Genomic DNA, 21,660 nt, shown 5'->3' with positions numbered 1-21,660 from the left:
TACATTGATGACATCATCATCATCTAGACCCATGGAAAAGAAGCCCTTGAGGAATTCCACCATGATTTCAACAATTTCCATCCCACCATCAACCTCAGCCTGGACCAGTCTACACATGAGATCCACTTCCTCAACACTACAGTGCTAATAAGTGATGGTCACATAAACACTACCCTATACCGGAAACCTACTGACCGCTATTCCTACCTGCATGCCTCCAGCTTTCATCCAGACCACACCACACGATCCATCGTCTACAGCCAAGCTCTACGATACAACCGCATTTGCTCTAACGCCTCAGACAGAGACAGACACCTAAAAGATCTCTGTCAAGCATTCTTACAACTACAATACCCACCTGCTGAAGTGAAGAAACAGATTGACAAAGCCAGAAGAGTACCCAGAAGTCACCGACTACAGGACAGGCCCAAAAAAGAAAATAACGGAATGCCACTAGCCATCACCTTCAGCCCCCAACTAAAACCTTTCCAATACATCATCAAGGATCTACAACCTATTCTGAAGGACGACCCATCACTCTCACAGATCTTGGGAGACAGGCCAGTCCTTGCTTACAGACAGCCCCCCAACCTGAAGCAAATATTCACCAGCAACCACACACCACAAACACTAACCCAGGAACCTATCCTTGCAACAAAGCCTGTTGCCAACTGTGTCCACATATCTATTCAGGGGGCACCATCATAGGGCCTAATCACATCAGCCACACTGTCAGAGGCTCGTTCACCTGCACTTCTACCAATGGGATATATGCCATCATGTGCCAGCAATGCCCTTCTGCCCTGTACATCGGTCAAACTGGACAGTCTCTACGTAAAAGAATAAATGGACACAAATCAGATGTCAAGAATTATAGCATTCAAAAACCAGTCAGAGAACACTTCAATCTCTTTGGTCACTCGATTACAGACCTAAAAGTTGCAATTCTTCAACAAAAAAACTTCAAAAACAGACTCCAACGAGAGACTGCTGAATTGGAATTAATTTGCAAACTGGACACCATTAAATTAGGCTTGAATAAAGACTGGGGGTGGATGTGTCATTACACAAAGTAAAACTATTTCCCCATGTTTATTCCCCCCCCCCCCCAACTATTCCTCACACATTCTTGTCAACTGCTGGAAATGGCTCACCTTGATTATCACTACAAAAGGTTTTTTTCTCTCTCCTCTGCTGGTAATAGCTCACCTTACCTGATCACTCTCATTACAGTGTGTATGGCAACACCCATTATTTCATGTTCTCTGTATATATAAAATCTCCCCACTGTATTTTCCACTGAATGCATCCGATGAAGTGAACTGTAGCTCATGAAAGCTTATGCGCAATTAAATTTGTTAGTCTGTAAGGTGCCACAAGTACTCCTTTTCTTTTTATGATTCTGTGATCTGCCTGAGTCTGCTGAGAGCCTGATACTAGCTCTCCCTTTCGCAGCCCTTCTGCCCTCCAGGTGGGTAGCTCCATGTCCGCCCCGGGGACTCTTTTGCTGCTGCTCACCCCATGGTGCAGACATGACCCAGCTGCCCCAGCCCCCACTGACAATAGAAAGCTCAGGCCTGTCGAACTGGAAACATGGGGAGAGCAGACAAGAAAGGGAATTTCTTAACGGCTCCCTCTGGCTGCCCGGTCCCCCAACCCCCATCCATTGGGCACCCCATTAGCATCTCCCTGCCTGGGCTGGGTGCAAGCTGCCAGTAGGCCTGTGAGCTGCCAGGGCAGTCACCCCCGACCAGCCTGGATCGCGTAGGCTGAATGCTGCATTGTGCTCTGGGACATGGAGCCTTCTGCAGAGAGAATTTAGCAAGGGCGCTGACTGGAGACCCTGCAAGCAAGCCAGGACCCCAGCCATTCGCAGCCTCAGGCTCTGCCAATCGCCACAGCAGGACTGCTGCTCTCTATGGATGGGGGCAAGGGCTGAGCCCCAGGGTGGCACAGACACGCCCCAAACCTTGGTATCCAGGGAGGCGATTTCCTGCTGGTTGGTGGTGGAGGCCAGGAAGTTGCTCATCTGAGCTTTCAGGGGGTCATCCACCTCGACATCTATGTCATAGCAGGCAGTCTTCTTCTGGTCGTTGGGATCCACGCTGTGGGAGGGGAGGCTGGCAGTTAGGGCCTACACCTGGCACTTTGCAAACAGCAGCCAGCCCCCCAGCTGGAGACATGGTCACGTGCAGCCCCAGCCCGCAAGGGAGATCAGCCTCCACCCCCCACAAAACCAGCGGAAGCAGTGGCAGGGCAAACTTCAGCCTGGCAGGAAACAGAATGAACTGCACGGAGCTCACCACACCCTGGGGCCAGACTGGAGCCGGTGCTCTGGCCCCATCCCCTGGCCTCCTCCAGCCTTTCCGTCTCCCGCTCCAGAGCCAGCCAGTCCTGCCCACCCCCCACCCCACATACACGGGCCATCCATCCCTGTTCCCCACTCCAGAGCCAGCCAGTCCTGCCCATCCCCACGTACACGGCTCATCCAGTCTGAGCACACTGAAGAAAAGAATCCCAGAAGCAAACCAAACCCCAGCCCGGCCCAGGTAAGTCCCAGCTCCAGAGCGGACAGCAGGGGCCATGCCCTGCCCTACCTGATCATGTGGTTGATGATGATGGGATCCGGATGCTGCAGCAGGCCTGCCAGCTTCATGGGGATCTCGGAGAATCGCATGCGAATGCAGCTGAAGATCTGGGGGGGGGGGGGGCAAGTCAGAGCATTAGCAGCCCCAGTGAGGAGGCTCCTTCAGCCCGCGAGAGGATGGGACCCAGCTTGCAATATGGGCAGGACCAGATCACCATCTGATGGTGTAAGGCAGGTAAACACTTCAGTGACACTCATGGGAAGTGGGGCACGTTGCAGAGCAACTGGCATGGGGGCAGCCAGATCCTCAGCACTCCTCCCCCAGAGACCCCTGGCAGCCCTGGGCACGGCCCAGAGACACCTTCCCCTCACCCACCTTGGGCCCGGCCGCAGGCTGCTGAGCCCATTTCTGCATGGCAGGGACCAAACAGCAATGCTGGCCAGCAGGGAACGGTTAACCCGAGGCTGGAGAACCCCAGCTGGCAAAGGGCGGGAACAAGGGGCTGGTCTCTGCCGCGGGACGGCAGGGCCAGGCTGAGCTGGCTGCAGCCCTGGGCACACAGGGAGGGAGTGGGGAGGCCCAGGCCCACCTGGCGGAAGTATCGGTTGCAGTTGATGTACTCCTTCTCGTGGCTGTCCTGCAGCTTGTTGTGTTTGATGTAGAGCCACAGGGCCTGCATGATGCTGGCCCGGGTCTGGGTGTGGACACCCAGCAGGCGAGCCAGGCGAGGATCCAGTTTGTACTGCGGAGGCTGCAAGGAGACACAGCGCCCGGCTAGAAACAAATACGGAGACAGTGCTCCACCCCAGGGAGGGACCAGGCATCTTGGCTCCATTGAGGTACCCGGGTGTTCCCTCTCAGCACCACCTGCCGACACAGAGCTGCACCAAGCCTGCCGAGAATGGAGCTATCTGCAACCACCCCTCCTCCCTTGGTGGGCACACCAGGTCCAGAAGGGTTTGTGGTTAGAGGGGTGAGGGGGTTGGCTTGCTATTGCCATTCAAAATTCAGGCTATGGGAGCAGCCCAGCTGGGAGCTGTCTGCACTTCTCCCAGAGCTGGTGCATCTCCAGCAGTGCTATCCCAGCATGCACTGTGGCTGGGCTGATAGGATCAGGATGGGACCTGTAGTCTTCCTGGGCCACCAGGGTGCTCTGATCTAAACTGATCTTCTCCCTGCAAGAGCCTCTCATGGATCCACCTGGCCTGACCCTGGTGACCTGGGTACCACTGGCCAAGGGCTCCATAGGCCACTGCGAGAGTGACCCCCCCCATCCCTCTTGCATAGCAGCCAGCTAACACCCTGGCAGAGGCCCAAACTCTCCAGTGCACTTGCTGATTATCCGCCAGGGGGGCGGAACAGGTCACTGGAGAGGAGAGAAGTCGGTCCCATGGGAGCCAGCCCCGTCTGGGGAAAGGACCCTCATGGGGACAGGCCTGGCTCCTTCACTGTTCAGTAAAGCCTGGGGCTGGGCCACACCAGTCTCTCCTGCTGTGGGACCCAGCACACGCCCTCCCCATCCATGGACAGTCAGCAGGTAGCCTCAGAGACTCACCAGGGCAGAGAGAGAGAGAGAGAGAGAACCAACCCCCGGGGCTTTCTACAGCCTGCAGAAAGAGCAGGCTCTGGCGGGGTGCAGCCATCGACAGCTGAAAGGGCAGCCCCAGGACCCCCAGGGGGTGGTGCATATGGACAGGAGGTAGGTATGGCGGGATGGCGACATGCTGGCAGTCAGTGCTGGGACATGCCGCCTGCCTCCAGAATTAATCCCCCCACTCAGCAGAAGCTGCCAAACCTGCCCTCCCTGGGTGGGGAGCTTTATGCCTGCTCAAGACAAGCAAATGTTTTGCCTTTGGGATGCCCCAGCATGCACCACATGGCAGGTATTTTTACATACCTTTGCTGGCCCTCCCCGGCTCCTTAAAGTCATTTGATGGGCTGCTCAGATCTGCCCCAAAGGCAGCCCCTGCCAGTCAGCCCCTCCCTGTGCTCCCGGCATAGCCATGCCATTACCTGTTGCTAGAGGGGAGGGACTTTCCCCAGGGCAGGCAGGTTGGGCAGTGGGGGGGACGCCAGGCTGCACTGCTGACCCCAAAGGACCTCACCTGGTGATCCAGCATGAGCAGCAGGGTGCATTTCACATTGACATCACCAGGGCGCTTGACCTGGAAGCCGTCCGTCTCTTGGGTCGTGGGCATCCTGTGCCACTAGGGAAAAGACCAACATGATTAAAGATTTACTGCCAAGACCACAAGGGGGCGCTCTGCACACGTTATTCGCTAGTTCATCAACATCAGCCATTTGGAGCCTGACCCAGCGCCAGGTAGCTTGGGGCCAGAGCCTTCTCCGCACCCTCGGGCTGGCACCCTGACCAGATTGCTGTGCAAGGGTCTGTGAAAACCCAACTCCCAACTGCTCCGAGTGGATTTTAAACCTCCCAGGGCAGTTGAGTTTGAGCCTGTCCTTGGTTGAAAACTCACCCTGCACGCTTGTGGAGCTCAATGTGTCCCACTTCCCTGCTGCCCTCTACCCCTGGGGGAGGAGGCGGGTTGCGTATGGTTTCTGAAGAGCTCCTGGCTCCAGTGGGCCAGGGGAATAAAGAAACCCAAGATATCACAGTTAGGGGTTCACACAAACAGCTCGTTAGCAGCGCTGCACCTGGAAACACAAGTCAAGAGCCCTGGAGCTGTGCAGCTATCACAACCCAGCCCCTTGGTGGGCTGGAGAGTCAGAGCTGAGTTCTAGAAGCACCTCTGAGCACAGCGCTGTGAATTCCAGGACCAGCCCTGAACCTTCCTAACAAAAGCCAGGGTGTTACAGACAAGCTCAGAAACACGAACCAAGTGTAACTGGAGTCTGCAGCCAACCTGGAACAATAGCGCTGAGACTGGGCCCTGCCCCACTTCTCTCAGAGAGTGAGCTGAGCCACCTGGAGCGTACAGTGGAGAACCCGGTCAACCACCACTCTGGTGAAGATAATCCCCCATGATTTAACGTTCCCAGATCAACCAGGAATCACAGCAGGAGAGGTTGGGTGGGGGGTGCTGAGGAGTATTGCAGTGGTTGAATACACTAGTGTCACTGCAGAATTTGGTCCCACTGTGCCATGGAGCACGATACCCCCCCGACCGATTATTCCCAGGACCCAGTCCACCCTTCAAAATTGTCCAACAGGCAGATCTTGGCGATCACAGACCTGTTACAGCAGCTTCAGAAACTGTTCAGATCAACGATAACCAGGGTGGGGAACCTTTTCTCTATCGGGGCCACTGACCCACAGGAAAAAAAAACAGCTGTGGGCCATACACAGCCCCACGGGGGGGTGCAGAGGCTTAGAATTCCCCTAGGCTCCTGGGTGGGGCCAGAAATGAGAGGTTCAGGGCGTGGAAGGGGGCTCTGAGCTGGGGCAGGGGGTGCAGGCTCTGGGGTGGGGCTGGGGATGAGGGGTTTGGGGTGCAGGAGAGTGCTCCGGGCTGGGGCGCAGGTGGGGGTCGGGAGGTGTGGTCTGGGAGGCAGTCAGGGTGCAGGAGGGGGTTCCGACCTGGGGTTCAGGGTGTGGGCTCCAGCGCTTCCCTCAGGTGGCTCCCCCAGTTGGTGGCGTAGCAGGGCTAAGGCAGGCTCTCTGCCTGCCCTGGCTTCAAGCTGCTCCCAGAAGCAACCACCATGTTCAGCCCCTAGGCAGAGGTGCCAGGGGGCTCTGTGCAGTGCCCACAGTCCCCACTGGCGGTTCTTGGCCAATGGGAGCTCACGGAGCTTCCCGGAGCAACCCTGTGCCTAGGGGCCGCAGGGACATCCCAGTCACTTCCAGTCACTGTGTTTTAACAGCCTGGCAACCTTCCCCCCGCAGCAAGGAAAGACAGCACTCATGGCTCCAGCCCAGCGGGGGCGCACCAAGGCTCGGGACTTCCAGCCTGCGGCGCAGGGACTTGCCGCGGGCTGGATGAAATGAAGCAGAGGGCTGGAGGTTCCCCACCCCTGAACTATAAGTGAACACAGAAACTGCCAGTCTGGGTCAGAGCTGAGGTCCATCTAGCCTGGGATCTCACACTACATGCTGGAGGCCGGTGCAAGAAGCCCTGCAGGAGGCAGTTCTGAGACGATGTGCTTGTGTCTGTGTGTGTGTGGGGGGGGGGCGCCATAGAGGTTAAGGGGGGGGTCTGACCCCATTAGAGGTTGGCTGATGCCTGGGACCAGGATGGTTTTGAGTGTTCACTATCCAGCTCAGGATCCACTCCTTCTCTGCCACCCGCTAAGCTCTTGGCCCAGCGACATGTCTGGCAATAAGTTTCACAGGCTAGTCGCACATCACATTACTAGAGGTTTCCTTCTTCCCCCAGCACCCAAGGGCTGACCAGGTAAAAAGCAGATTTATGATGATATTCATCTGAGGGCTGGGACAGGCAACATTAGCCCCACACCAGCAACTATGTGGAGGTTGGGATTCTCATGCCCCACCACGGCTGGAAAGGTCTAGCACATGCCCCACTGCAGCGTGGGAATCCTCCCCTCACATGGGGGGATGGAGAGCACTGGGACGTTCTCTGAAGCTGCTGTACAGCTCCTTACACCACCCCACAGAGCCCTAGGAAGCTCGCCAGAGGACCCCTGGAGAACCAGCTCTCCATCCCTGCTCCATCCCAAGAGCCGAGATGCTGTGGGATCACTCTGACCCCTTGACTCCCATCTTGCCTCAGAGCTCCACTTAGTGGATTTCAGGGCAGGTATTTGTCAGGAGCAGGTATTGGGCAGGGTAGTGCCCCATTATTGACGGGATTTTACAGCGTATGGGCCCCTGAGGCAGGATCTCTCGGGCCCTAGAGGCTGCAAGAGTCATTCTACATGTGGGGTGTGGAGAGGTGACACACACAAGCTAGTGCCAGCAAAGCCACTGAGTGGCTGCTGGAGACACACCCTCTCTGCTGTCTATGGAGCAGTATTGCAAGAGCCCCCCTTCCCGCCCCCGTTCTTTTTGAAGTCTAGACACGACAAGCACAAGCATTGGTGCGGGCAGCAGTCGCCGTCACGGCATTCCCAGCACTGCCCTGCCCAGACCCCAAGGGCCATTTCCACCGTGCTGGGGCACAGCCCAACTCCGGCCTCAGGCTACAATGGCACCAGGATCCTCCGACTGGTTCTGCTGGGTCTGCAGCTCAGACTGGGGCTGCCTCCTTCACCCAGCACCTCCCCTGTCCTTGGGCTCCTCTCCCACCTCCTGCTCTCTGCACCTCAGGCTGCCAAATTCCCCCACCCCTTGGTCTGACTGCCCACTGTCCACCCTCCCCTGCCCTACCTGAACCTCACCTCCGGTGACAACTGCACTCGGCCCACCACAAGGGCCCCCGAGACTCCATCTCTAGTCTGCTCCTCTCACCAACACCACTTCTCAAAACCGCCCCATGCTCCACTCCCAGTTCTCCTCTCCCCTGGGACCCAAGAGGTTAACAGCCAGGACTGCTGGGGCGGGGCAACAAAACTGCAGGCAGTTGCTGCTGGGAGCCTTCCAGGTGGGGGCGGGGGAGGAGAGGCAGGCCAGGCCAGGCCGTTGCCACTTCAATCTGGGCCACGGGCCAACAACGCCACAAACAAAACAAAGCCCCAAGCTGGAGGCCAGAGCAAGCCCCAGCCACTCCCTGCAGGGAGGGCCCAGTGCAGCCGCTTAGACGCCAGCCCCAGCATTACTGCCATTCTCCCGGCTCCCCCACGGGGCGGATCTCTGCTCCAGGCACTAGCCCTGGGGGTACCAAGTGCTCAGGGGGTAACTAGCTGGCTAATGGTCTCACTTGGTCCATTTGGGTCTTGGCCAAAAGCATCCTTCCACCCCCACCACTGAGCGTGCACCAGAGCCAGCCCCAGGCCTCCAAGGAGCCCCGGAGCTCGCAGGCTAGAGACCCGCCGCAGGGCGCTGCTAGGAGACGGCTGCTCCACCCCGAGCCGTGCAGCAGCTGCTAGGCGCACCGCACCTCCACCAAATGGTTGTCTGGTCCATACAGCTCCTTGTCCAGTTCGATGACGAGGCTCTTGAAAAAGGAGGAGAACTTCCTCTTCTGCTTGCTCGGCTGAAAGACAGGAACCAGTGCGGTGCTCTGCCTGACCCTCCCCAGCCCCAGGGCCCTGCAGCTGCAGTGCCAAGGGGGCACAAGTGCAGCAGGCCATTACAGAGCCCCAGCACCCAGACAGATGGGGTGAGGGGAATTAGAGGTGTGGCTACACAGGCAGCTCCTCAGCTGGCTGCTCCCAGACGGTTGTGGGTACATCAGAGCTGCCATTGGTGCTGTGGGGCTCAGGGAGCACAAAGCTGTGCCAGGCCCTGATGAGGCTCCAGTGATGCATGGGGCACAGGGAAGGGGGGCTGGGAGTTTGCAGGGTAGGGCTATGGAAGGGGCATTATGAAGAGGCCCTACACAGCTAGAAGTGAAAGGCCACTCTGGGAGAGAGCCTGGGAACCTGTTGGCAAGGGGGGGGCAAGGGGGTGCCATCAGTGCTGTGGGGCTCTGCACAGACCAGGTGCAGTGTGGACATTCACACAGCCTCCCACATTTGGGGCAGACGCACTGTAGGAAGTCAGGTCAGACAGGCCAAGTATGGAACCCGGGCAGGGCCAGCATTGCTCCCTGTCCCGTGGCTATCAAAGGGAAGGTCTGGGCTGGCTCCGAACATGGGGTGGGATAGAGGGGGGCTGAACAGCTGCGTGCAGCTCCCCCAGCAGGCACTCGGCGGGGAACAATTCTCAGCTTCACTGTGCAGCACCAGGCAGCGTGGAGGTTGCAAGGCTGGCAGTCAGTTTACACTAGTGCTGTCTCCTTACATCCTCCAGGAGCTTGCCTTCCACTCGCAGCTCCCACGAGGCCACGCGCTCGCTGCCGTCCCCCTCCTCCTTGCCTGGGGTGAAGGTGTTGGAGATGTAAATTCGCAGCTTCCGCTTTTGCTGTGGTGCGGAGAGAAACAGAGGAACACTCAGGATTCAGTGAGCACTCAGCAGCACCCACACCAGAGCCTCTCCCTACAGAGACCCGCTGCCGGGAGAGGAAGCCGCGGCTGGAGTGGGAGCACCATCTCCCACAGTGATCGGGGAGGGGGCAGGAGAGAAGCATGCACACAGGAAACGACAAGGCCAGACCCTGGCTGCAATCTGCCATGCTGCCTCAGAGCCACACAAAGGGCTATGAAATTGCTGCTAGGCCACATGCTCCTCTTGGTCCCAGCTGCCTGGAGAGCCACCTGCTCCATGAGTATCTCGGGAAGGCCCGGGAGTGAGGTGGGCCCCACTCAGATGGGGCAGCTCCATCCCCTATTTTTGCCCTTCCAGCGAGGCAGCTGCCTGCTCCTTTGTTCCAAGGGCTGGATCACAAGTAGGAGCTGCCCCAGCAGGATCTGACTTCCCAGGGGCTGCCACGCACCGTGAGGGGTTTCTTGATGGCCTCCTGGATTTCCATTCTCTTCCGGGCAATGGTCTGATCCAGCTTGCGCTCAAAGGCGAGAAGGTCCATGTAGGCCTGAGACTCTGGGACCAGCTCCCGGATCTACCAAAGAGAGAGCCCATCACAGAACCGCCGTGGGCCCACACCACATGCCTGCCCCCTCCCTGCAGGGACAGCCTGCCTGTCTCCGCCCTCACCAGGCCATGCACATCGCAGCTCGCTCCCCCGCCCCCTCCAGCAGCAGCTCCCAAGTCATGGTGCCAGCCTGTGAGCCCAGGAGTCACTAGCACCACCGAGCCCGACAAGGCAGGAGCCCAGCTCGGCCTTATACCATTTGGAAAAGCTGTCCAGAACCCCAGACAACCCGGGATACCCTGAAATCCCCACCCCAGCTGAATGGGCCTGACTACCATGATCTGAACACCCCAGCTCACATCCCCACCCACAATGCCTGGTCAACCCACCTCCCCTGCCTGGGACATCTGGAGCTAGCTATCCCAGCTGTTCAGGCTCCAGCTCTTTACCACTCTACAGCTGTGTGGCTCGCCCCAGGCGGCAGGCGGGCATAAAGACAAACCTTCCCCACAGTCCATCTCCGAGGGCCTAGTTTCGTTGGAGTACTGTTGCTGCAGGCACAGCCAGCGTGGGCCTGCAACGTACCTGCCAAGCACTCCAGCAGGGCTGGCGGCACGTTCCTGCCCCCATGGGTGCTGCCGCACAGCTTGGAGCCTGCCTCTCCACTCTGCAGCCAGCCTAGGGTTCCAGCCCAACAGGTCATCTCACACCGCTGAGGGCAGGGCAGACCGAACGCCCCAGGGGAATGGCCTTTGTCAACAAGACCAGAGGCTCAGAATGGGAACAACTGCCCAGGAGCTCCACCAGCATTCTCGAAACCAAGGCACTGTTGCTCTCCCCCTGCCGCCCCCTGGGTAGTCCCTCTCCCACGGGCATCATCTTCCTCTGCTGCCTACAGAGGACACTTCACCTCCCCCCATCTCCATCCCACTGAGGGTGCCTCAAGACCCTGGGTACCCTCCGAGGGCAGGAAGGTGACAAAGAGAAACCATCTTCCTCCTACAATGCCCATTCCACTGGCATGAGGACACCCCACTGCAGGGCGGGGGCCCAGCACCCTCGCTCAGCAGGGAGGTAGCACTTACCCTCTGTGGTAGGACCTTGTCCGCCATCTTCCTTCTTTTCAGCCTGCAAGCAGCACACAGAACGGCAGCATTAGGTGAGCGCAGGCTGATCTCCCGAGCAACTTCTAATACCCACATCAGACCAGAGACCCATGCACTGGGGCTTTGCACACACGGGGCTTCCCTCTCCTCCCCAGCACATGCTGACCACCCTACCCCTCAGCACCGCCTCATTTGCACCACAGCTTGTTATTGGTTACAGTGGCCTGCAGATCTGGTAATTCCAGCCTAGAACTCAGAGGGTCACAGCGACTCTCAAATCATGGAGAGTCAGCCACCTAGCCATCCCTAAATCCCCTGGAGACTCTGCTCCTTGTTGCGGGCATGAGAATCAACCAAACAGATCTGGAGTTTCTAGGCCACGCCGTCTCACCTGGCTCAGGAGCGCACAAGACTTCACAGATTGATCAGTCAAGGGGTGGACTCAAGACAGCTCATTATGGATGAGGGTTGTCACCTAAATTACCCCAAGCTTGGGTCTGGCTACCTCTAAGCACCGCAGCAGCACTCTGGCTAACAGCAAGGGGAAGGATGTGGAGAGCGGGGAGTATCCCAGCACCTCCCAACATCCTCCAAGAACTGGACGTTTCTGCTAAAGCAATCTGCAAAGCAGTTATTGTGGACACTTGAACTGTCCTCATTAGGTTTCAGAGTTCGCATCGTGCTTCCCCAAGGCAGCTTGGACCCAATGCCGATGCCCTCCCTGCTAACTGTCAGCTGGTCGCTGAGAGGGGAGTTCAGCACAGGAAGCCAGGAGGTCCAGTGTTTGGAGCTGTAGCTCCTACAAATGTACCTGCCCCTCTGGGAAGGAGGCAGAGCAAGGGAGAGGGCCACACCCAGGAGTTTCTGGACAAAAGTTGCCTCCTGCATGACATCAGGCTCTTGGGGAGCCCTGGCCCATTAGCTCTGCAGCTCATACGGGAGCAGAGCCAGTGCAGTGTAAGCCATGGGGGTCAGAGCGCAATGCCAGACTGGCTAGGGCAAAGCTGCGCACCCCTCAGAGGCCAAGCTCACGCATGAGAAGGGGTCCTTCACTCCCCTTTTCCTCCCCCCAGCCCAGGCGTGGCTCGTGCTGTGGAGATCACAGGAGGCAAACGGAGGACTCCAGAAACAGGAACACTGCCAGTAATCGGCTGCTTTCATGCCCCTCATTCAGCCAGCTGCATTTCCCCATTTATCTAAATTCCACCTCTGCTCAGGAACGTCCCTCAGACGCACAGACCCACTGAGTTCCCTGAGCAGTTCTCTTCCCCAGATGCCTGCAGCCAGTCTGTGACAGCATGGAAAGCTGCATTGATTCCCAGAGCATGGGAGCTCTGGCCTCATACAGTTACAGCTAGGCTCTGCTAAAGGGAATGCAAAAATACGGGCTCAGTTTGACCCAGCGATCTGCAAAGCTGGGGTAATGCACCTTCATTCAGGTTTTAAATAACCGGGTCCCAGGGCGCAGCCTCCATTAGACCCAGGAGAACCTGCCCTGGGGCCCCTGAGAAATAATCAACAAACCCGCATGAAAACAGAAACAGAGCGAAGCGACGAACAGCACTGTAAACAACTCAGGATGTGCTGGCACGGCTGCTCACCTCGAAAGGAGGAAGAGGCCAAGTGAACGCTGCGTGCCGGAAAGCTGGCTGCCACAAGGCCATGACTTCGGCTGCAGTGACGCTCCTATCAGCCTCCAGCCCCACAGCAATCCCCAGAGGGCTTCCCTCTGTTCGGCCAACAGCCTGGCAGGGGCGTGGGGGAGACATTCGAGGCATGAAGCACAGCATACAGCCCTCTCAGGAGAGGTCCATAGCTCCCATTGTGCCTGTGAGCCTGCCAGCACAGTGACACAGCAAGAGCCCCACTCACACCAACACTGCTTTTGTTGTGGCTTTTTTTTTTTTGGAGGGGGGGGGGGGGAGACCACATGACAGTTCTCAGAGCCCCATCAGAGCCTGTGCAGGGGGTGATGAGCAAGTGACAGACACTGGATCTCCACAGCTCCCCTGCAAGGGCGCTAGCATTCCCCCCATGTTCCAGTTGGGGAAATGGAGGCAGAGGTAGAACAGTGACGTGCTCCCAGCCCGGAGCCCTGGGCAGAACGGAGTTGGGATGCAGCAGCACAGCCCAGAGCCAGCGCACTAACCAGGACAGCGATGGGGACTTGGGCTCGCCCCGTCCCGAGGTCAGGCAGACCAGCAGCAGCGCAGACGCCCTTACCCTCGCCTTTGGTTTGCCAGGGGTGGCTGCGACTGCGGAGCAAGCAGGCGCTTTCTGAAGGGGTCCATAATGGACTGTGGCATTCCTGGTCGCATCGGAGAGACTGCTCCATAGGGGGGTCCTGAAGGGGATCCCACCTGCAATCCTGCCATGGGCATCCGGCTCCCCGGTGGCATCCCGGGACGCTAGCAGGAGAGAATGAGACACAGTTACCTTGGGCAAGCCTTTGACCCACACGGCCCAGGAGTCTGTGCGCCCAGCGGCTTGAGGCACAGAAGGGAACTCAGAGCAAGGCAGATGCGCTCTGAACACGAAGGCATCGGGAGCAGGCACCAAAGAACCTCTAACACCCCACCCAGCGCACTCACGGGGGGGGGGGGTAACGGTGCGGAGCAGGGGGCACAGCCAAAAAGCCACGGTGCAGGGGCAGCTGCACAAGGTGAGGGCTCATCTACATTTGAGTTTTACACGGAGATAACTGTTTGCTAATCGACACACACGGCTAGACTGCGCTGTGGCGGGAGGCAGGGCTGGGAGTACAGTCACTCACCAAGATGCGGGTGGGGGGAAGGAGGGGCGCGGCTCGCGCTCCGGCGCAGAGAGAGCCATCACCAAGTTGAAGCATGGGGGCCCAGAGAGATGTCACTTGCCGAGATGGGGGAGCACAGCGGCATCACCTGCTGAGCTGCAGTGTGGAGGGAGGGGCCATGCTGGCTGAGCTGGGGGGAGGGGCACAAAGTGCCATCATGGGTTGAGCTGCAGTTTTTGCTACTCTACAAGCAGGAAAGAGTCACAGAAAATGCAGAAGTGCAAGCCGCAGAGAGCACCCCCCATGCCAACGGACTTGTCAGTACATGGGAAACCCCCTTTGTGAGTCTAGGCAGGTTCCACCACAGGCCTGGCCGCTTTCACTTCTCTCTGGGAGGAGGAGGGGGACACTGGGGCTCAGCACAGAACGAGAGCTCCCTGCTCTGGGGCAGGCCCTCCCTGCTAATGCCTTTGGGACCCATATGCCACCACACCAATTCCCTACAACACGGGAGCAAGGGCACCAAGGGGATGTGCACCCAGAGACCCATATCGTACTCGGCAGCTACTGGTGGGAGGTTCGGGCTCCGGACTGGCCTGGTGCCTGCCCAGTGCTGCAGTGTCTAGGATCAAAGCAGCTGTACAACCTTGACTCAGGGCACACAAAGGCCTTCACACAGCTCTGTTTATTAGTGTCATGTGCCCAGAGGTGGTGTGCATGGCTCAGGGCGGGTCCTCTCTCCTGACAGCCCCAGTTCTGGCCCCAGAACCATCATGATGGGGTTCCCTAATGGCCCATGTATCTCGCTTACATGTACCTTGTGACAGACAGTATCTGATTAGGTGACAAAGGCTGCATGGGGGCCAGAGGGGTTTGAGAGACTTTAAATGAGCCTGGACAACACCTCAGGAGGTACAAGCTTGATCCTGTGACCCCTGGCCTCATCTCACGATCCCCCCGGGGATCCAGCAGAGCATTTCTTGGAGGCTGTAAACCCACAACTTCAAGCCTCAACCCTCCTCTCCAGGATCCACCTCCACCCAGAGTCAGGCCCAGATAGCTGCCCTCCCCCCACAGGGACAATCCAGTCTCCAGGGCACCCAGAGCAAACCGGAGCATTACATGCTGGGATCCGCAGTCTCTGCCGCAGCACTGCTGCACTGAACACAAGGCTGTAATTGGTCCCAGGTTACCAACATTAGGCACACCCTGAGGTGCTTGACAAACTGCCGGCGTGGTCGCTGGCTGGCCAACCACCTCAGGGCTCCTTAGTTTGCTTGGTCTGCTTTCCAAGATATCGAGAATGGGCTCCCTATTGCCAAGGCCGTTGTGTGGTTGGGAAAGTCACCAAGCCAGCAAGACAACATTTCATTGCTTCCGGCAGCTCCAGAACATGCCGAGACAGCACCCACTGTTCCCCAGCTGCCTTTGTTCGGGCCCTGCATGTGACGGATTGCGTTGGAGAGCATGGAACAAGCCCACTGATGAAAGACTGACTGAGTTGTTGTGTGGCGAGCGCTCCCTCCAAGGGAGAAGAGCTAGGGGAACTGACTCCATGGAAGAGCCATGTAACAGACTAGCAGCAGTGCTCCCCAGGGGCTTGACAGAAGCAGCTGCCAGGCCTGGTGCATAAGGCCACCAATGAAACAACAGAGGGGCCTGTTTGGCTGGGCTGGAGAGAAGAGGAGTAGCCGCCTACGGATCTCTGTAATGCACATCACAGCCAGGTTCTGCACAGCTCTACGTGACATTTTAGGTGAACTTAAAGAGCTTGTTTGCATAGAGCCATAACTTCAGCCTGAAGTCGGGTGACGTAGCGAGCATTTGAGAGCCCTAGTTAATAAAGCCTTCTCCAGAACCAGCCTCCTGCACACACAGCCAGAGGGGGTGAGACACTGCTTTTAGGAGTAACAGGAGCAGTTCAGTCCCCATGGCTCACACAGCTGTCGACCACTCAGCTGAGTTCACCAGTTAGCATAAAGCCTGGGTTTGGACTGGGGGAACTGGAACTGGTCCCACCAAACTCATCTCCTATAGAAGCCAAAGAGCCATTAAACAGGCACAATTTTTACTCCCTGCTCAGCTGGACTGGATGCAAACTGGTGAGCTACAAGTGAAAGGTTCTGACAGCTGCTAGATATGCTCTGAGGCCCCCAGTTTCTCAACAAGTGCCAACTTCACAGGAGGTCCTATTAAAAACATTTTAAAAGTCCACATTTAAACATGTTAAGGTTGCAGAGTCAGGCACCCAAAGTTAGCAAGTGCCAAGATTAAGGCTGCCCATGCAATCAATCACAATCGCATTTTTCCCCCTGCAGGGGCTGTCAGCATGCTGGAACCCAGGACCTTCAGACCCACAGTACAGACCTCCTCCACTTGAGCTAAAGGAGCAACTAGTAGCAGAAGTAGGCTGTTGCCCAATATGCCATTACTGTTGCACAAATAGTTGTATAATCTACCAGCAAACTGTCATGTTGCCCTCTTGGGGCTGGTCCACAGAAGAGTATCAGAATTCCTACCTTATATTAATAGCTCTAGAATAGAGTATGGCACAGGGTTACAGACAGGATAGACAAGCACATAAATGTGGCATATTCATTCTGAAAGGCACCATGGCAAGCCTTAGTTCTATCTTCCTAGAGACCTGGGCTCTATTCATAGATCTTCCTGAAGTCACCTTGGGCAATCTTTCAGTTACCTCCATTGTGAAGCATGGAGAATTCCAGTCGTCTAGATTTTAACATTTAATTTCAACAATTTCACTTGTCACTGAAAACACAGAACAGAATGAATTCTAAGGGGCAATGCTTGTGTAGAACTTGTACAAAAATTAATTCATTTTGCTTCCGATTTCCTTTGTTGGCACCACACAGAAAGCTGAACAATATTCCCAAATGGAGAGCAATCACTGCTACATGCCAACTAATTCCCTCCACCCACAACTGTCCATGTGGCAGCCCCCACACAGGAGACAGCATCGCATGGCGTGGCACCTACTCCACAGTACATGGGGTCCGTTTCCTATAGTACCAGAAGGAACCTGCCAGCTGCCACCAGTTTAGTCAGGGACCAGTCAGCAAGGAGCTACCTTTGATTACAAGATACTACTGGACAGATGGAGTAGTCCAGTTGGCTAATGAGCAACTAGATTGCTAAATAAACTGTTTATCATTTTACCTGGTAAATGAAATGAAGCTGTTCTGGGGACATATATGGACCTCGTTTGGTGGTTTCCAGCTCCCCCAGTTGGGCCCACTCCTTGCACATTCCCTCACAGCACTGTTGCCACTTTCTCTCTCTGCTCCCTCTCCATATTTCTTATTTGCTCTTCCCTCATCCCACATTTTTTTCCTCTCCTGCCCTGTTAGCTTCCCCTCATTCCCCCAACTTGCTTAAAGGATAGATGCTGCGGAGGATGGAGAGCAGCCAGCTGCTGATGGCTCTGCAGAGCTGGCCACGTGTACTCTTGTGACTGAGGTGGTGCTGTAGGAGCAAAAAGGGCAAGACGCTTGAGCCAGTGGCCCTGTCGTAAAGCGCATCTCTACTCTGATAAGCAACAATGTAAAGATGGCATCGTCAACAGATCCACACACAACCACCAACGCATGCACTGAAATCAGATCTGCTGGCTTTAGTGACACAAATCAGTTTTACTGCCTTTTACTCCGGATTGCCCAACAGAGTCAGCAATGGCAGGAATCTATTCCTTCTTGGACATCACCACCACAAAACGTTTCCCTCGTTCCAGTCAGTTCCATTTGCCTGCCCAGCCCAGCCCCCGAGCTCTCTCAGTTCCTTCTTGCCGGCCAGCTCTAATGCAGAGGTAGGACGACGGGCCGTGGAATGGACATGTGCAACACATCTTGAAGAACAACAGTTACAAAAGGTTAGTAACCGTTTTTTCTTTTCGAGTGTTGCACATGTGCATTCCTCTTTCGGTGACTCACAAGCTGTAATATGGGAGAAGGGATCGGAGTTCATGTACGCACAGACTGGAGTACAACTCGTCCAAATTTAGCATCGTCTCTGGAATACTGAGGAATGGCATAATGGGATGTGAAGGTGTGAACTGAAGACCAGCCACTGCTCTACGAATGTCCTGGTTAGGGACTTGCACAAGGAATGCCATCCTGGCTGCCTGTGATCTTGTGGAATGTACTATCGGTTTACCTGGCAGTGAAATGCTTGTCAGGTCATAAACATGAGTGCAGGAAGTTCCAAGATGAAATTCTTTGCAAAGGGAGCAGGAGACCCTTCATTTTATCTGCTATGGCCACAAGTAGTTGGACTGTTTAGTCCTGTCTACGTAGAAGGTCATTGCTCTTCTGACATCTGAGGTGTGCAAACACTGCTCCTCTCTATTGGCCTGTGATTCTGGGTAAAATGTAGGTAAGTAAACTGACAGGTTAATACGAAAATTAGATACCAGTTTAGAGAGACCTCTCGAACAAGGGTGCAAGTATACCTTCTCCTTAAAAAAAGATCGTATAAGGCAGCTCGACCCCCTCCTGGCTGAAGAGAGAGCTACCCAGAAAGCTTTCTGGCTGGGGCTGCAGGGTACGATCCCCAAGACTTTAGAGTGGTCCTCGAGCCCCTCAAGCCATGGAGCTTAGACTCAGTTTGCTGCAAAAACAGCAAAGCCCCTTCCAAGGGCAGGTGCCGTAAAGGCTGTTGGACCCCTTGGGGAAGCCCAGAGGTTTGCAGCCAAGAGCTCGCACGCGTGGCCACTGCAGAAGCCATGGACCGAGCCACCAAGTCCACTGCCTCCGCACAGCCTACCGAAAAGATCTTGCTACAGATTTCCCCTCATCAACTAAGGAGAACTCCCACCTAGCGTCCTCCAGCTGCATGTCTCTGAACTTTAAAAAGGAGTCCCACGTGTTAAAAATCACACTGGCCCAAAAGCATTTGCTGGTCGGCAGTCCTGAGCTGCAACCCCCCCCTAAAATAAGCTTCTCTACCAAACAGATCTAGTTTGTGTGTGTTTTTTGATTTATGGGTCGCCGCTTGCTGCTCCCTTTCATTAGCTGCTGACACCACCAGACAGCCCAGAGCGGTGGATGAGGTATTCAAACCCCTAGGAAGACAAATAGTATTTACGTTTCGCCCTTCTTGAGGTGGGGGAAGGGACAAAGGGGTCTGTCAGAGAGCCTTAACAGGGTCCCTAATTCCTTGTTAATAGGTAAAGCCACACAATGGCCCTGCTGGGGCCAGAATGTCAACAAAGCAATGAGGATTCCGGTACTGGGCTCAGGAACAGGCGGTGCCTGGTGAGCAGGCGTCCCCCACCTCTCTGAGGACACAGAACAGGAAGTCTCATGTACGACCTAGAGACTGGTGGGAAACTCCAGTGGTTCCAAAAAGGCCATTGGTCTGGTGGTGGGCCCCAGAGTGGCCACCCCCCTCAACGGGATGGAGAGTAGTGAGAGCAGCTCTGAGGCTGGGAGACACGGGAGCCAACCTCTGATTCAGAGGACAATGACTCTCCCTCCGCTGACGAAGGAGGGGCCACTCCCGACAGTGCCAAAGACCAATGCCGAGAAGGAGAATGACACAGCACAGCCCATATTGCAGGGATCCCCTTGGATGGTACCAATGGATGTGCAATTTGAGATAACAGAGGCTGACACGGTACCAAGTGGTGCACCGATGTTGCTAGTGCCCTCCCCGTCTGCTGGTACCAAGAGCATGATCTCCTGCACCACTGGAAATACCAGCACCGAAAGGTTCAGCAGATCTCTTACTGCTGCAGATACATCTGGCATAGTCAGTACCGAGACGGTCCTGGGACAGCGCGGTGCCGCAGATGTAGAAGGACTCCCTCAGGCTCTGGACTCGACAGCACCTGCCTTGGTGCTGGAGTCAATGCTTACCAGCTTTGGCAGTGCCAGAGAAGAGGCGTGCTTAGCTCTGGGCTGCCCTCTACTCTTATCCCCATGCCTAGATGACTTTGGTGAAAGCAACCTTCCCCTCTCAGCAGCCTGCTTAGAGGTCTTATACCTCTTCCTAGGCACTGGGGAGGATGAGCAGTGCTGGGACTCAGGCAACTGGGAGGCATCTAACTGATGCCAAGGCACTTGGTGCAGAGTCTGACCTATTGGCCTCTGACAGAGGTCTTAGCATGAGCAAAACTTTACCCTGACTTCTCGGTCTTTCCTTGCCTGAGGCTTAAAGTCTTTGCAGATCTGGCAATGATCCGGAATTTGAGCTTCCCCTAAACACTTCAGGCAGCCTGAGAGTGGGTCACTTAGGGGCATCTGCCTAACCCGAGAGACACAGGGCTTGAAGCCGGTCACTGAGGCATTCCTTGGTACAGAGTAATGGAAAAACCTTAACTCTGGCCAAAAGAGAAAACTTACACTATTAACTAAGTACTAACACTATAAATCTAGAAAACTCTCTATAATTAATTTACAATGAACACGCAGAGCACTTGCTAAGGCAAGCCAAGCCAAGCAATTCCAACAACCGTCACCGGCAGTAAGAAGAAACTGAGGGAGCTTGGGAGCAGCTGAGCCCTTTATACTGGCACACAGCAGCTGAGGGGAGTCAAGCCGCACTGACAGGTACCACCAGAGAAAAAGTTTCCAGCGACTGTGTGCAGGGCCCATGCTCACCAAGAATGGAATGGATGTGTGCAACCACTCAAAATAACCTTCATTGTGGTGCAAGAAAAGGGGAATGCCCAGCTTGACTTTCAGGATTATCAACAGCAAGAAAATTCACACAGGGCAACTATGTCGATGCAGCCCTAAAGCTGACTGGTGTAGTTTATGCAGGTAATTTTTCTGGCATAAGCATGTGACAAGTTTGCCCACGTGAGAGGATGTCATCAATGGCCAGGGCCTAGCCTGGCCAAGTCTCTGCCAGCCAGAGTGCAATGGTTCTGCAGTATCCCCAACTCCTAATCTCATCACTGGCTATTCCTCTCACATACACACTCTAAAGCAGTGGTTCTCAACCCAGGGATCCGGGACCACCTGTGGGTCTGCAAAGCATGACTGGTGTGAGACTTGCTAGGGCCCAGAGCACAAAGCCAAAGCCCCATCACACAGGACTGCAGCCCAGGGCCCCGACCCTGCCACATGGGGCTGAAGCCTAAGCAATTTAGTTTTGCGGGGCCCCGGGCAATTGCCCAGCTTGCTACCCCCTAACAATGGTCCTGGCTTTTATATACAGAAAAATGGTTGCTGTGGCACAGCTGGGCCGGGGGGGGTTTATAGCATGTTGGGGGAGGGGGGGCGCGCTGAGAAAGAAAAAGGTTGAAAATCCTGCTCTGAAGTAAGCGCCCCCTGGCTGTCACTCTTGGGACGCGTCCACCTTACCCCCAGCGTTGGTCACTGTGCTGTTTTATTTGGTCAGATTTCTGAAGCTTGGGCAGGAAAAGGAGATCTCTTTGGGGAGGGACTTGGAGGAGCCTGGAGTCAGCTCAGAGGGTGTGTCTGAAAGCGTGCCATGAGTGACAACATCCTGTATGAAGATTTCTCGAAGCTGACCTGGCGTGGGGAAGCCTGCAGAGACCACATGGCTCCAGTGGGGAGAAGAGAAGCCTCATGTTTGTAAATGAAGTGTCAGCACCGTGACAAATGATGCTCTTTGATGCTCGACTTTGGCATCACCCCCACTAGTGCTTGAGCAGTCTTCACCCACAGCTCAGATTTAGCCCTCTGTCCTGGCAACACATCACAGAATTGGGTTCCACCCATTGCGTGAGAGGAACT

At 55.9% G+C, this 21,660-nt stretch overlaps 1 protein-coding gene across 2 annotated transcripts in view; it reads right to left on the bottom strand.

Annotated features, from left to right (window-relative positions):
• The window catches only part of SMARCD2 (SWI/SNF related BAF chromatin remodeling complex subunit D2), a 37,822-nt gene that overhangs the window by 4,442 nt on the left and 11,720 nt on the right, over window positions 1-21,660 (bottom strand). The window contains exons 2-10 of one of the 2 annotated variants that reach the window (XM_073326016.1): window positions 13,411-13,595; window positions 11,167-11,209; window positions 9,986-10,108; window positions 9,394-9,513; window positions 8,549-8,644; window positions 4,694-4,795; window positions 3,178-3,339; window positions 2,598-2,695; window positions 1,970-2,105 (exon numbers count right to left, since the gene is read on the bottom strand). In XM_073326016.1, the coding sequence (XP_073182117.1) occupies window positions 1,970-2,105; window positions 2,598-2,695; window positions 3,178-3,339; window positions 4,694-4,795; window positions 8,549-8,644; window positions 9,394-9,513; window positions 9,986-10,108; window positions 11,167-11,209; window positions 13,411-13,595 (1,065 nt within the window). The remainder of the gene's footprint in view (window positions 1-1,969; window positions 2,106-2,597; window positions 2,696-3,177; window positions 3,340-4,693; window positions 4,796-8,548; window positions 8,645-9,393; window positions 9,514-9,985; window positions 10,109-11,166; window positions 11,210-13,410; window positions 13,596-21,660) is intronic. The other variant, XM_073326017.1, reaches the window with a different exon arrangement.

The sequence above is a fragment of the Lepidochelys kempii genome, chromosome 27, assembly GCF_965140265.1.
Source record: "Lepidochelys kempii isolate rLepKem1 chromosome 27, rLepKem1.hap2, whole genome shotgun sequence".
In the NCBI taxonomy this organism is placed as follows: Eukaryota; Metazoa; Chordata; order Testudines; family Cheloniidae; genus Lepidochelys; species Lepidochelys kempii.
The sequence above is the reverse complement of the archived record's forward strand: the minus strand, read 5'-3'. Positions and strand labels throughout refer to the sequence as shown.